Source organism: Molothrus ater, chromosome Z (assembly GCF_012460135.2).
Source record: "Molothrus ater isolate BHLD 08-10-18 breed brown headed cowbird chromosome Z, BPBGC_Mater_1.1, whole genome shotgun sequence".
In the NCBI taxonomy this organism is placed as follows: Eukaryota; Metazoa; Chordata; class Aves; order Passeriformes; family Icteridae; genus Molothrus; species Molothrus ater.
This window is the reverse complement of record NC_050511.2, coordinates 43,690,756-43,706,789: the sequence shown is the minus strand read 5'-3', so window position 1 is coordinate 43,706,789 and position 16,034 is coordinate 43,690,756. Positions and strand designations below refer to the sequence as shown.

The 16,034-nt window shown below is 43.7% G+C and overlaps 1 protein-coding gene across 2 annotated transcripts in view; it reads right to left on the bottom strand.

The window, feature by feature from the left end:
• The window catches only part of PSD3 (pleckstrin and Sec7 domain containing 3), a 115,998-nt gene that overhangs the window by 48,306 nt on the left and 51,658 nt on the right, over positions 1-16,034 (bottom strand). For both annotated transcript variants that reach the window (XM_036402951.2, XM_036402952.2), the window contains 2 exons: positions 14,230-14,288; positions 10,556-10,645 (listed from right to left, as the gene is read on the bottom strand). In XM_036402951.2, the coding sequence (XP_036258844.1) occupies positions 10,556-10,645; positions 14,230-14,288 (149 nt within the window). The remainder of the gene's footprint in view (positions 1-10,555; positions 10,646-14,229; positions 14,289-16,034) is intronic.

Here is a 16,034-nt window from a genome sequence, read left to right as displayed (position 1 = left end):
CCATATCAAAGGCAGGGCAAGGACAAGCAGCAGTGAGGTTGGGCTGTGGGAGGACATGAGGGCTCTCATCCCACTCACACCAAGACACACAGGGAGCAAGTCTGCGCACAGACAGCAATGAGGGAGTGCTGCCCTGGCATGCTGAGGTGAATGTCCCATGCTGAGATACTTCAGGCAGCCAAAAGCTGGGTGAAGAGGCTCCAGTCTCTATTCCCATCTGAACCCTGTTCCATGTCTGCGAAGCCACGTGAAAGCAAAGTGAGAGTTTGCTTACCCCATGCCACATGCCCAACAGCACCCAGGGGTAAATAAGATGCATATGAATTGAGTGGACTTTTCCCCTGGTTATATCTTCCCAGTCTCTTGCAATCAGGAATTTACATCCTTACAGGGCAAATGGCTAGACAGCCACATGATGGTCCTATGTGCATTTTTGCTCATAAAAGATGCTGCTGTCTCCCCAATATGCAGCAGCATTTCTGATAGCATTAACCCTTTGCTACTGTTGTCCCCAATGATGCTACAAGGTGCATATCCTTCCCACAGACTCTAACTAGTGTGGACCCCGCTGAAGGACAACAATCAGTGGAACAGGGAACAGCTTACCTAAGTATCAACACAAAAACTGCCCCTGGAGTGGGGAACTTCTGATTCCTCATAGATTCTGCCTCCATCCTGCTTGAGGCACAGATACCTTCCCTTCTGTCCAACAAGAAAAATACATTTTCATTTCCACCACAGTCAGATCTAGCAAGCCCATCCCTACCTCACACATTAAGATCAAATCCCAAGTGTGCCCCTTGTCATTGACGGAGGATAACTGAAAGGAACCCTTTTCCCTGCCAATAATCATGCTCTGAGTTACTTCTGCCACTTTGCTAAAAATGCTTTATGTTACTTAACCCATGTGAAATTACCCACTGCTTGTGCGAAAGCTTTTCAAAGAAAATCTCTTCTTAGAGGAAATCTGCACTGCAGTCAAACCGCTCCAGATGAGCTAAGCAGCAGGTCCTGACAGGTGCTACGTAAATGGCCACAAATCACTCTCTATCCTAGCAGCCCCCTGCCTAGCAGATTATTCTTGCTCTCAGATTTATAGGGCCAACTCCCCAAGCACTCTCAATATATCTGAAATAATTATACTGCCTAAATATCACACACAGACCTAGGCCAGTGTCAATTATACAGAGCAATTTTATTATTAAACACAAGCTAGACTGAATCAAAACAATATTTCTCTTCTGTTGCCCACAGCATCATCACGGCTGCCTAATTGCAGCAGTTCATCTAGTATTCTCTGAGCTGAAGTGAGCAGATCCTCAGGATGGACAGGAACCTTATTTCAGAAAGGAACAAGTCTGTTTCTGCAGCAGTCCAAAACTTCAAGGATTTTCTTTCTTCTTCTTTCTTCAGTGTTTTCTGAGAAAACACTTCTCAGCTCATACTCTCCCAAAGAGAGCCTCCTGAGAGAACACATTTGAAGCCTTAAATATCTTCAGATTGGGGATTCAGTTTAGATTTCATTAGCATCCCTGATTTTCATCTGCAAGTGATAATACAATCTTGTACTCCTGACTGAGCCAATATTCTGTGTACACATTCACGGTTATTCTGGGGAAAGGCCATGCTTTGACATTAGAGAAGACCCACCATTTTACAAATTATTATGCACACAGGATTGATTTATGTCTGTAACTGAGCAACAGGAATTTCTGAGGGAAAAGTGTTTTATTAACATAAATAGAGGAATAGAAAGAACATTTTTGAAGAAAGTCTGAAATAGCTGTGAAGTATCAGAAAAATCAGAGCTGACCACACCCAGGGGACACCCCAAGTGTTTCAAGAATTCAGAATCTTCCTCTTGTTCAGAGGTCAGGCAAAGAGGTTATCAGAAAGGGGCAGAATGTAAATATTCCTTTAGGCAGTAACACCACTGGGGTGACCAAAAGGACTGTGACCCTATAGGGACCTTCCCAATCAGTTCCTTTAAGGAACAAACCATAAACCAGCAGGAAAACTTAAAACTTTGGGTCAAAACAGATGCAGGAACAGAAAACCAAAGTTTCTATTATTCCTTCCACCTCATCCTTTTAAAACCATACAAAAGCTTTTGTCTTGTCACAAGGCACTATGTCAGACCCCATCACCCACAGAGGAAATGGGCAGCTGTTCCAACTTACCCTGAAATAAGCTCCTTCCCATCTGTTCCTCCCACCAGTCAAGTTTCCCTGGGAGGCAAAACGTACTCAGTCCTTGCTTGGTCTTCCTAATGTCATTCAGCGAATCAACAACATAAGAAGAAAAACTGCAGAATTCAAAGTAAAATTCAATATTGGCTTTTGGGGTACAAACCTAAGGACCACATTACTGCATCTAAAGAACTCCAATGTCCTCAAACAAAGTCACAAGAATCCTCTCGAATCATTTAAGCCTGATGTCAATTACAAATACAAACAACACAAACTGACAAAATACATAAACACATGCACATCAAATACTTAAAATATAGCCTCAAAAGCCAGTAACATATTTGTGTAGCACAGAAAGGGAGAATTACTTAATGCTGCCACTAAATGCTGTTTGTTAAATAAACTACATTAAATCTTTCCGTCATCCTTCGTGTTTCTTTCTTTCATGTTTTCTTTCCTTCTCCCCAAAATAAGAAGGAAAGGGAAAGTCAATTCTGACAGATAAGCTATTGTTAAAACAATGGCTACAGAACTAGAGCTTAAAACTGATCAACAGTAAAATTCCTGTAATATTAAGATAACAATTTCTGAGGTCTGCTGACTAGGGGGAGCTGACAATCAAGATTAAATGTCTCCTGCGAACAGCAGAAATATTAGAGCAGCCACTTAATTTCTACATGCACAAGCAACCAGGTCAACAGGAATCCTAGCAGGGTAACAGCTGGAATGATGGGAGAACAAGGTATGACTGCATGAGAACAACTGAACTATCTCTGGTTTAAGTTACATGAGAAGAAGGCTGAAAGAGCATCCACAGCCAACAGCTCACAGTCAAAGCACAAATCTTAACAACTGACTTTTTACATCAATAAGCACCTAGAAGTGAGCAAAATCACAAAACCACAACAACTGGTGGAAGATCAAATTAATCCTGGTATCACTATGTCTCTAGGAACCACAGTGTATCTTGTGCCAAAAGAAACCACTCCTATGGTAAGTGTCCTGCTGAGAATGATAGGAGATCACAGCTTTAATGAAAACAAGCCATTGTATAATAACAGGGATGCAAAGAAATCATGCACCCTGCTATCCTGATCAGCACTGCAAGTAAAGAGATGTCTTCAGCCATCTTCATATTCCTCACAACAGATCTGAAAACAGCTGTTTCACAGACTAGCTGTTGTACTTCCTGGCAAAGCACTATAGTATCCAAGGGGGAAAAATTCCTCTTCTTGAATTCCTCCTTTTAGGAATTATCATCTGCTGTCAACAGAGCTCACAGAAATTAAGTGAGCCATACAGTATGCAGACTAACACAGACCACCAAGTTCCTTAATTTAAAGCTGACAAACGGAGCTACAGAAAACAGCAGCACTTCAAAAAAATCCATAAAAGCATCAAAACCCTAAAATTCTGCATAGCTGTGACAGAAACCCACAGGAAAGTGACTGAAGAAGTGATGTAAAGTCTACAAACTATCTCAGATGTAAAGTCTACAAACTATCTCAGATCAGCGGCAAACAACCTCTGCCTCTGTCCCTGCAGTGAGCATGCTCTGAGTCAAGACCACTGAAATAAACCCCTCAGCCTAGAGATCTGCATTAAAAAAAAAAAAAAAAAAAAAAAAGGAAATACAATCCCAGGCTTCTCTATGACTCAAATAGCAAACACAACATCAACAAAAAGGAAAAGAGGAAAAGGAAGGGGAGGACAAGGAAGTCCGGGGGAGAGGAGTGGAAGAAGGAAGGAGGAAGGCAAAAGGATGGGGGCAAAAAAAAAGAGAGGGGGCACAAGGGGCACAATAGATACAAGTGGGAGGAGAGACAGGGAGGAAGGAAATTGAGGCCACTCTAAGATCCACACAGGTTACAAGCTGGTGTCACCTGTGGCTGTAGGCATTGCACTGTGGAAGGGGGAAAAATAGGCATAGCCTTTGACATACCTTTTCTCCACAATTCCATTTACCTAGGGAGTCATGTCCAGCTACCTTGCCCCAAAAGCAGATTAAATCCTTCCTACCTCTCTTGACACCTTCCAGAACCCATCTGTCAACAGGACAGAAAACTGGTGCCTTGGATTTAACCCATATTTGTACGAGGATCCTGTGAATACTTAATCATCCAAGAAAGCATGACTTTGGAAGGAAACTAAATATTCCATTTAACATCACAGGAAAGGAGAAAAAAAATCTGAATTTAGGGAGCAGCCTAATACTCTTGTTTGAAAGAAAACAGTGTAACTGGGTCAGAGAGAGAATAGTCCAATGCTACTTGAAAAGTGTGACGACAAACAGAAGGAAGGAATACCAAAGATTTATACAGCAATAATTCTAAAGCTGGTGGAAGGAATGTTCTCTCTTCTTCTTCCTTTTTTTTTTTCAATATGGTATAAATTATATTTGTACTCTTCCTTCCCTTGAGATGCAGCACTGAACTTAAATTTCAAGCAGATCAGTGGGTGGAAGATCAAAGAATGTTTTTCAGAATTTGTTTTCTACCTACATGGAGGTGGGAGTAATAAGTCATAGGGACCAAAATGCATGTGTGACATTGTATTAGAGAATTCCCAGTCTGAAAAGAGGCCAGAATTCCTCTTTTAAAATGGTAGAATGCATCATTCCTGGAGACTACCAGTCTGTATCCTCCACACTCGACAGATGTCATTCATCCTTGGGACCTGCTACGCATTTCAGTTACAGTAGGAGACAAACTGATGGCCTTGGCTATCTAACAGGCTGGAGAAGTCAGACATCAAATAATTCCCTTGTCTGATCAACCTGGACAAGACACCACAGACAGCTTGCCTTCATAGATGAAAATTAACCTCCTAAATGTTCATTATCAAGCTGGTATTGAGCCACATAATTGCAGCCAGTAGCAATGGAAATTCTTAGCTGACTCTGCTTGGGTTTCACTCCTTGCTGACACAAAAGCCTGGTAGGCTACGTGAGATCTTTTGAATAACAACTGGAAAGTAAAGAGGTGAAAGGTTGAAGGAGCAAAAAATAATTCAGAGAAATGCAGACTGTCAAAGCAGAACAGGTCCATCCTGAAATCCAGTCTGCTTCCTAGTAAGATAAGCAATCCCTCATACCACCCCTAGACTATGCAGAGCAATCCTAATTCTTGGATCACCTTCAAAACATTTTATGGTTTAAGCCTTGTTTAAAGTTCTGCTTTCCCTGCTCAGAGACAGCTGGTATTAGGCTTTTAATATTATAAGGTTTTCTTCAACTCAATATCTGGGTTTGACTTGAGAAAAAATATATAGATTATACATTTTTCTTCTTATACGCACTGAGGTAAGCTCCTGAAATGCAAAAAGAAAATATATTTGCATTTCAACAGGGTAGGAACATGTCAGAAACCTCTGTAATTCAAGGGACACAAAGCAATACACACACCATCATAACCTGGTCCAATTTTCAGTTCTGCATAGGAATGCTTTAAATGGCTATTGCTCTTGAATAGGACAAATGACAACACCCAAAAAACTCTAAGTTGAAGGAAACAAAGGTTATCATGGCAGGAAGGTTCTCAGCAAGGATGGAGAAGAGTGAAGACAAGCCAGGTGTTCCCTACAGTCACCTACAGTTCCCTATGGATCTGTGGCTCCTCTGAGAGTGAAAGTATGATTTCACAAATAACTGTTTAAGACAAGGATTAGAAAATTAATCCTGCATTACCTGACTTTTATACTGCCGGATTAGACTCTGTTGTCTCCTAGCAGCTGAAAGGGGCCCTCTGTAACGGGATCTTCTATTTCATACAGATAAGAAATGGCCCAAAAATACTATTTCCATCAGAAGTATTTTGAAGAGAAAAAACTTTATTTTGGGGAAGAGACAAGGAGCTACATCTTGTTTCTTATTCCGTGAAGCAAAGGCATCTGGTCCTCTCCCTCCTCTGCCCACTGCTGCAGGGTTTTACAGCAGTCAATGTGGTCCTCCTGGGGCCATCCTGGATTGCTGTCACACGCTCTTATCTCCCCAACTTCACACTGCAACAATCAGGTTTCACTCGAAGGTGGGAATTTCTTGCCAAAAAGCCATGAAATGGATGAAGAGCATAGAGACTTCTGATGAGAGCAATTAGGGGGGACACAGCAGTCCAATTAGTGTGAGTTCCTCTCCATAAAGGGGGACTGAGGCTGTGCAGGGAGATGTTAGCCACCTGATGTTCATTCCCTCTGCTAAATACCTGCAATTATTGGAATGGATGAAGTAAGATGCCATGAAGTAAGATGAATTTAATTCTCTTTGAATTGAGTATTTGCTTTGGAGGGCTTTCAAAGGGAATTAAAAAAAAAAAAAGAGAGGAAGAGCGAGAGAAGGCAGAAAGACAGTGGCAAAAACACCCTGTAATTGAAGTGGAGGGAACTGACAGCAACATGAGATAAACCCTACTTTGCAGCTTCTATAGGAAATTGCATATCCCAGAAATTCTAATCAAGAATTCAGATCATTTAGGAAATTAAGGACAGGTTCTTCAGAAGAGTTCAGCACCAGCAACTCCAAGTTAATTTGGTCACTTCATTACAGTGCTTCTGCAGGAGATAAGGCCTACCCAAAAAACACCCTTTGAGAAAAAGCAGATTTTTTATGCAGGATTGGCATCTAATCTCCATCAGCAGTCCCTGAAAGGATGAGTCTAGCCGAGTGCATCCCAGGTCCTTCAGCACGATGGACGTTCCCAGATGGTATAACAGGTCAGAGAAGAGGTACCACCTCCTACCAAAAGATGCATAGCCAGGTACGACTTCCCCACTGCATGAGGCAGCACCACTACCATGGGTCAGCCCATGTCAGAGGTTGAGCGATGCCTGCGATTCCATGAATGAGGTGTGTTGTAAATGCAGAGGACATTTACTTACACAGGACAGGTGGTACTTTGCATGCAGCCTAACAACAGAGTACCCCTCCCAGAATACTGCCTAACAAAAGCAGGGATCCATGTCCTCATGCCTTCTTGCAGGGTCTCTGTGGGCCACAGAAGACACATTCTCTCCTTACATATGAAAGGCCTTGTTAATGCCACCTTCCTGGAGTGGACCTTCACACACCTTGTCTCAAAATTGTAAGAGCAACGGGGGGTAGGACAGTCAGGACAGCAGAGACGAGAGATCTCTGAAGCCAGGTCATGGAACTTGCGGTTTATTGCCAAGGGCCTGGGCGCTGTGGCCCTGCTTGGAGCTGCCAGCCACAGCTCGGAGCAGGCCCAAGAGAACAGAGGGGTAGAGAGGATGAGAGGGTAAGAGCATAAAAGGGCAAGAGAGCAAAAGCATAAGAGAGTAAAAGGGGTAAGAGAGTGAAGTTCTCATTACAATACAATAAATCTTTTGTGTTGAATAGAATCACTACATTACCATACTGGGTTACATTTCAAACCTTAAAAACTACTCTTTAGACCCTTTCTGCCAAGCTAGTAGGGTCTGCTCTGACTTTTGGACTTGTCTGCAAGCAGAAGGTTTTGTTTCATCAAAAAGAGATTACCGTCAATTGGCCACACCATTGTTTTCCTGTTGTTCAGTAACTAAGGGATCTCAAAGCTTGCTTTCATTTCAATCTCATTAAAGTTTCTATATTCTCAAATCTTTTGCCAAAGAATCATATTTATAAGGCTTTCCTGTTTCATCTTCCTCAACAAAAATGACAAGAGGAAAACATTGTGGCCAGCACCATACCAGCACTTTATTTGTGGGGACCACACTGCCCTTAGGAATTAAAGCAAGAATGTATGGCCAAAATTAGGCTCTTTCCAAGCAAATCTCCTCTTCATTCCAGAAAATCTTGTGAAGCCCAGCTCTGAAGAAGGCTACGGTCACACAGTACAATTCCCTAGCATATAATTGTGAAGATGGTATCACTACAGAAGATAAAAGCTGGTGTGAGCATGCGAGAAAGAAACCACTCCTACATTGTAATCATGAGGTTCTTGCTCAGACAGCAAGACACAAGGTGAGCAAGATCACGTTAGCATTTCTCATTTCTACTTTCAAACCAGAGTGAAATAATCTCTTCTTAAAGCACAACTACTGACATACAGAGAATCAGGTCATGAAGGCCTTGTGGTTTGTACCAAAAGTGTTCTCATTACTGGAAAAAAACTGTAATAAAACATAGAGATAGCTCCCCCAGGGAGGTGAAAGAAAGGAGTAACTTGATCCAATGTCCCAAGTTTTCTGAGGCTGATCACATGAAAGTGTGTCCCTCCTCACACGTTGATGTCTGTCCCTTGTTGTGCTATTTTCCTATCCAGACGAAACATCCAGGGACACTCTCCAAAGAGTGAAGGGATTGACTGAAGGCAACATCTGACTGATGCCTGTCAACCAGCTGTCCTGGGTAGCACAAGCATTTGCATTTGCACCCCTGACTCTGAGAACTGGATCCACAATAAATGCTGCACAGAGCTTCACAAGCCCTGGATGAACAGCCTTCCTTCCCCTCCACTACTGCTCAGCTTTGCTCTGGGGCTCAGCAGAGTTGCAGAGCTTCATACAAGGGTGCAGCAGGGCCACAAGGAGAACATAGAGAGACTGCAGAGGCAGAAAAGCCTATTTGCTTCACTACAGGTCTGCATTAGTCACCAGTGGGTGCTCAGGACCTCACTCCCACAGGGACACACTGCCACCGTGTGGAAACCACTCTTCCTCTCCCAAGCAGCTGGGCAAGGATGCAGGGAGAAGGCTTGCAGCCTCACCCATGCTCAGTGGCTACACAGCTAATGCAGCAGCAAACCACATGCACTTTGGTGCTGTGCTGAAGAAGGGTGCTGTGAATTTAATTTATTGAGACTAATGCAAAAATCAATTTCCGCTAATTCTTTGTAATCGCACATTTAGTGGCAGCATGGCTGCTGTGAACATAGTAGTACAATTACTCATACTCACTCCACTCTCCTCCACTAATAAATTAAAAAACAAGGGTCAGTTTATCAAATCTTCAGACAAGCCAGATGAGAAAACAAAGCTGGGTGCCATCTCTGTCCCCAAGACATCAAGGCAGCACACAGAAAAGGGCAGAAAGCCTTAAAGCAACATGGGACAACAAAACCAAACTTCTTCCATCTGTCTATATCCAAAAAATCCTGAGCCCTGGTATTTGCTTTGAGTGAAGAGTCAGACATCCTTAGAATTAGCAGGTGAGCACTAAACATGAAGGTACAGCCCCAGCTGCATAATTCTGTCAGGAGGAAAACAAACAGCAGGTGAGAACCATTGGAAGTCTCTTGTCAGTACACTCAGGTTATTTAAACACAATCTGGAGATCTATTTATTCAGTAAGGGCTGTAATTAGCCTGCAAATTAATCTCAACACATCCCTCTATGGCAAACGGAGAAACAAGATTCCTTTGGGGGAAAAAGTAATTTACTTGTGGCTGCTGACAGATATACAGATTCAAAAATTAAAGACATTAAATCTAAAATTTAATATTCCCCATTGCTTAGTAAGAACTGAAGCAGGAAGGTCCAACAAAAATCTCCCTGAAGAAGATTAAGAAAATGAAGAAATTACCAATACTAGAAGACAAACTCTGCTGCTTTCAACTATGCAGGTAAATCTGTATTTCACAACTATTCTGACACAAAACACACAAGAGATGGCAACTCATTTGGTTGGTTTCAATAGGCATTGGGTCAGCTCTCTGATGTGGGAGCCTCTTATTTTTATTTCCATTACAAAAAATAAATAAATTATGAACTCCAGTGTATGCACGCTTGTCTTCATTCAAACAAAGTGCTGTTTTGTGCTAGCAATCAGACAAAAAAGAAGAGAAACATTCTCATTATTACTGACAATAAAACAAGGTTTGTCCTGCTCAGCCTCTTCCCCCATTCTTCAGATTTAACTCCTAGCACAAACTTAATGAACAAAAGCTGAAGCAACACAGCCTGTGCCAGACAGCACATTATAATCTGAAATTACATCTCCAGCTCTAATGTGAATACCCCAAAGCACCTTTGATGAAAAAAAACACACACCTTCCAGATTGTACACAGTGATCAGGCTTAGCCTTTAATGTATTCACATTCAGAGCCAACTGGTTGCTTCTGTCCGCTGTAATCAGGAGACAGCACTCTGGGTTGGCATGACCACAGTTTACAAAGCACACAGCCCTGGGGCAAGACCTGCCGCAGCTCAGTTTCACCTCTGTACTGCTGAGAGTCGCCTTCACTATCAAGTGAACGCAAGAGGGAAAACAAGAGAATAAACATTTTATATATTATATATGTTCTGGGAGGAGTAATGTGGCCCATCACTTGTCATGTTTGACAATTAAGATTCAGAAAATGCAAGATGGGTGTTTTGTTTTGAACCATCTTTCAATAGAAATGAAACCCACGTTCTGCAGTTAATTCCTTACCTTCAAGAGCCCTCTTGGGAAGTCTTTGCCATCGTTCATCCCCTGGAGGTTAGCAACGAACTCTTGGCAGGTCATCTTTTTCCCAATGTTCTGAAAGGAGTGTCAGAGAAACACAACATCATATTCCTGCTGCTTTCCATAATGACAGGAACAACAAACATCAAATTAAATGCATCTTCCTGCTTTCCTTTAAGCCCAAGCCAGGCAGCACTAAGCACTATGAGCATTCATGAGATTACTCTTAGATGAGCGTCCTTGTATGCATATAGCTAGAAAAGGGAACCTTTTTGCACCCAAAGGCCCACATACACCCCCAAAAAACCCCAGCTTAATACTGGGGGTAATGAAGAGGACAAGGATGAAGTTCTTATGAAGTTCTTTCATATTTGCATGGTGCCTTATATCCCCATGTCTCCAGAAGCTCTACCAGTCTCTGATGGAAAAGCACTACTTAAATCTGCTGTGGGGCACCAGGAAACAGGTGACTGAGGCCCTTTCTAGATCCTTCCCTTACAATTTCAAATGTCCCCTTTCAGTGGCAACTGCTGTGAGCTGGAGTGTGATGCCCAGGCATGGCCACTACCTTTTCTGATTCACAGGCTGAAGCTGCTTTGTCATTTCCATAGGCTCGCTCTCTTTTCTCTCTTCCTGTCCAAGTCTCTGACTGAAAGTTGACCAAATAAGCCACAAACAGAAAGGAACAGTTTGGCTGTCCCTACATGTCTGTGTAGGAGCCAAACTACATACAGAAGTTGGAGGCTGCCCTAAACTTCTGTTGAATCCCTGCCTTCATCACCCCTCAGAGAAAGTGTCTGTACTCAGTCCCCTAGTTGTTAGAAGGGCCTTGCTTAGTGTGCAGGGAGCCTGGTGAGCAGGCAACAATTACAACACTGCATTGATGAAAAAGGACACCAAAGATATCTGAGGAAAGGAAAGCAGCCTGAGATGAGCTGTGAAACACGGTACAGACGGAGGGGAAAATAGGGCTCTGTGACAGGTATCTTTGAGGATAGCACCACTGTCAGTCAAAAGATGGAAGTGAAGACTTTTCCACTGTCAGGGCATGTTTTGTCTGTAGAAATACAGCAGATGAGTTCTGTGTGAACTCTGTCTTCGGCTAGGACCAGGAGCCCAAATTAACACAGGACCGGTGCCCTTAGCTGGTAATACAGGCCATTCAATGTTATGAATTACACGACAGCTTGAAGTGCATATCCTCTATTTCACTTCCATAATGTTTGATCAGGAAAACCACCAAATCTTGGCCATCAGCCTCACCTTGCCAATAAGGAACATCCCATGGCCTGCAGCCAGCACAAACCTACAGAAAGAAGGCAAGCAGTAACCCTGGAACAATTCATGGCTTCCCACAAAAGGATGGCTCCTGAAAACACAGATGGGCTGTAACCCTGGCTCTATGGTTACAAAGCTTATAGAACACAGCTTATAACTTCAGTCTTCAGGTGCAGGCTGGAGCTGGTCTACAAAATTTACAAATGCTTTCCTTTCTCCCTGAAACTTCAGTCTACTTCTATTTGTTTCCTCCAAGCAGCAGTTGGCAGCTTCCCCATGCTGACCAAAACCAACATTGCAGACAAATTGCTGCTTTGCTGCAGGATCAAAGCTGACATCTTCATACAGTGCCACAGAGGTTCCAGAAGATGTTCCTGGTAGTCTACAGATACCTCAAAACTCTCTAGCATCAATGTGGGTGATGACCTCTGTGCAGAGAAGCAAGCATGCATTTCCAAAACACATCAAGCAAAAATGTTTAGTTACAAATAGAAGTGTGGCAAGACAGGGAACATAAAGGGGATGAAGTAAGAGTTTGTCTACAAGAGTTAAAGGCAAATGTGAACTGAAGACAGAGCAGCTGCATTACAGCCCTACAAGCAGTGGAGCTGATTGTGAAACAGAAATGTCTGTGCTTATGATCAGTATGTCAGTAACAAATAGAGCACAGTGTATAAGACAAGCCCTGTGACTCATTTGCTCCAGCAGAATCCTGTTAAGGATGGGGCAAAGCATTATCTTTGTTAGGAAACAGGCAATTAGGCATATCTGCAAGGGCTGCATTCCAAATCAAAAACGCCAAACTTACCACCTATGTGGAAAAATGCAAAGCAGTAAGAGGAAGTCCAAAATTAGAGGAAATCAGAGGGGTTTGAGGGAACACGATGGTACACCCATGGACATAATACAAGTAGGAGTCTGGCAAATACTACAGCTGCATGTACATAACAACTCACTGTCAACTGCCAGTGGGATAAGTCTCCAAAGTTACACTGCAACAACCGGAGTCAGCAGCAGCAATGATGGGTCAGAGCTAGATTGTTTATTCCAGTACCTATTGAAGACAGTATGGCCCACTAAAGCATCGCAGGGAGCAATGGGAATTGCTGTCAGGCTAATGCATGACCATTATTTGGTCTCCCTCCCTGGACTGTGAGGCCAGGCAGTCTGTAAAGCAGGAGCCCCAGGCAGCTCACCACTCTGGGGAGTGGGATACCTGTGCAGAAGGACTCAGGTGTCCTCAAGAGAAGCCATGTGTGCTAGGAGACAAACTGCAGCACATTCCTGTATGCCTCACGTCCAGTCATTCAGTAGGGAAGGCTAAGCCATCAGAGAAAAAAATTCTTCACAACTCCCTACCCCTCCTGCTTCCAAACCTGCAGACAAAGGGTTGGAGGTGGGTCTCAGAACTCCTTGTGAACACTCAAGTCTTGGTTTTACTACCTGCACCACCAAAGGGGCTAAGCAGCCCGTTGAGATAGAACCAGCATGCCTCCATGTCCTGCTGCCCAATCCAACACCCTTGATGTGTAAGAGTTCCCAACAGACATCCTCCTGGCAGAGGCCTTGCAAGTGCAGTGGAGGGCCAGAGAGAAGCCCCAGAGCTACCTGGCTAAAGCCACTGCTTTTGTATACTATAATGCCATGCTCCCTGTGTTTTTACACAATCCATCCTAACTCCAGGGCAGAGGAAGCCTCCCATCAGCATGGGAATACCTTGCATAGCTGGTGTATTGCACCATGGGTGCTGAAATACCCATCCTAAGGCTGCTGGCACCCTGCAGCAGTGTGACTAACAGAACTCAAACCAGAATACTATTTCACCCAGGCAGGCAATGGGGTGAGGTGTGCAGTACAGGAACACAGGGCTCCCACTCAGCATGCCCACATCCCCCCTCCATTCTCTTGGTTTGGAGTACACCCATCCTTTGTCTGTGCAAAACTCTGCTTCCACCAGATCTGCCCCCTGCAACTGAATGCCTGCAAACATCATCATCCCTTTGTGACTTTCCCAAAAGGTCTTCACCTCCCATCTCTATTCTGCCTTCCCACATGTTTGTACATACTGCAAAGGGGAAGCCAATCCCAAGCACAGCTTCCTGGTCAGAGCCTGCAGCAGGAAGGATGGTAAGCACACCAGAAAGATGGCCCTAAGGTCGGGGAGTATGCTCAGACATTATCGCAAAGCCAGCTTACACATGACTGATCAAGGCATGCTGGAAAGGCCTGCCCAGGACAACAGCCTAGGAGTGCAGCCTTCTCACTGTTTGCCGTCTGCAGGGGCTTCAGAAGAAGGCCATAAGCACAGGGACTTCCACAAGACTACCTAGTCCCAGCATGGTGTGGATAGGAGCAGTCTACACAAAGCTATGCATACTCACATGGCCATGGAGGTCTGTGTTCAGCAGCATCATGGCACACGTGAGACAGTGAACTCCATCTGCAGAAAGAGAAATAACTAGAGTCACATGCAAAACCACATCTGGACATTTAAGAATCTGAAACTGAGACTCATAGATTAACTGAGTCTGTTCCCTTCATAAGAATCTGTTTTATCAAGAAGTACATATAATTAAATAAATGAACAATGAGGTCATCACACAGCTGGCAAACCAAAACAGTCTTTCTTTCATCTTTTAGTAACTCTCAAAACTGTCTTGCAGCACCCACGGATGAGGCAAGCAAGACAGGAAATCATGCTTATCACTCTTAGCTTGCTAATACCAATAGTACAGTCTGAATCAATACCTCCTTCTTCATTTACTTCAGTGCAGAAAGGGAAAAGTAAAATATATTTTTTCTTGTGTAAGGAGTGGCTGCAGCAGGGTATCCTGTTTTTCTTCCCCTCTGGCTTAGTGCTCATTCAGAGCTCAATTAGACCTAATTTTGGAGAAGTACAGTCAGTTACTTGTACTGCCTTGGCTGCATGTTGGATAGAGAGCACTCCAGGGGCTTCTAAGCTGGTCCTGTGGCCAAGGCCCTCAGCAATAAGTCAGATTCACAGAACCACAGAATAGAGTTGGAGGACTGAGAGACTGAAGAAAATGATTACTGGCTCAAAATAACTGAAATGCGTGTGTAGGGGAAGCAGCTCTGCAGAAAATGGGATGGTGTACTGCTCCACACCCCACTCTCTGGAGCCTCTAGTTCAGAACTGCCACTAATCACTGGCACACTGAAAGCAATGCCCCACACTCTGCCCTGGAGCCCCAGTCAAGCCCTGGGGTGGTCAGATGACTGGAAGTACCCCCAGGGGTTGCTTGCCACAGGAAGCCAGAGCAGACCCCAGGACATGTGGTTGTGTCCCTATTGTCTTTGGATAGCTGAAACCACACTAGGATCCAGGCCAGTAGCTGTATCTTGTTTTTTGCTCTTTATGTTTGTATATTTTTCCTCTTCTCTACTCCTAATTTCCATTTTCTGACATATGGGTAATTAAGATTGGATGAGTAAAGTTTACTAAGTCAATGGTCTGTGAAATGCTTTATTTTGATTGAACGTTTGTTTTAAATTCCTGATTTTCTAAGGTTTGCTAGGAAAGTTTGGTTGTGAACATTCTGGGAACTTTTGCCAAGTTCTTCTTTGTGCCCAACTCAGGAAAAAGTAGTAGTACTTTAAACCCTTTTTGAATAACCTTCCCAAGCAAGTTTAGAAGGCACCCTACAAGGATCACGGAGTTCAACTCCTGGCTCTGCACAGGACATCCCTATGAATCACACCATGTGCTTGAGAGAATTGTCCAAACACTTCTTAAGCTTTGTCAGGCTGGTGCTGTGATCACTTCCCTGGAGAGCCCATTACAGCGCCCAACCACCCATTGGGAGAAGAACCTCTCTCTGATGTCCACCTAAACCTCTGCTGACACAACTTTTAAGGCTCTGCTCAGAGCCTCAGCTCCTAATTCCCTCAGCTCCTGTCACTGTCACCACAGAGAAGAGATCAGTGCCTGCCCCTCACCCTCCCCTCATGAGGGAGCTGCAGACTGCAATGAGGTCTCCCCTCAGTCTCCTCTTTTCCAGACTCTGCAAATTCTGTGATCTCACTGCTCCTCATTTGGCTTCCCCTCTAGACCTTTGTCCATCTTCATATCCTTTTTCAGAATACTCTCTGATAGGTTTGTATCTTTCTTACATTGTGGTGCCCAAACAGAGCGTAGAACTAAGATTCTGGGTTAAGTGTGCAGGAT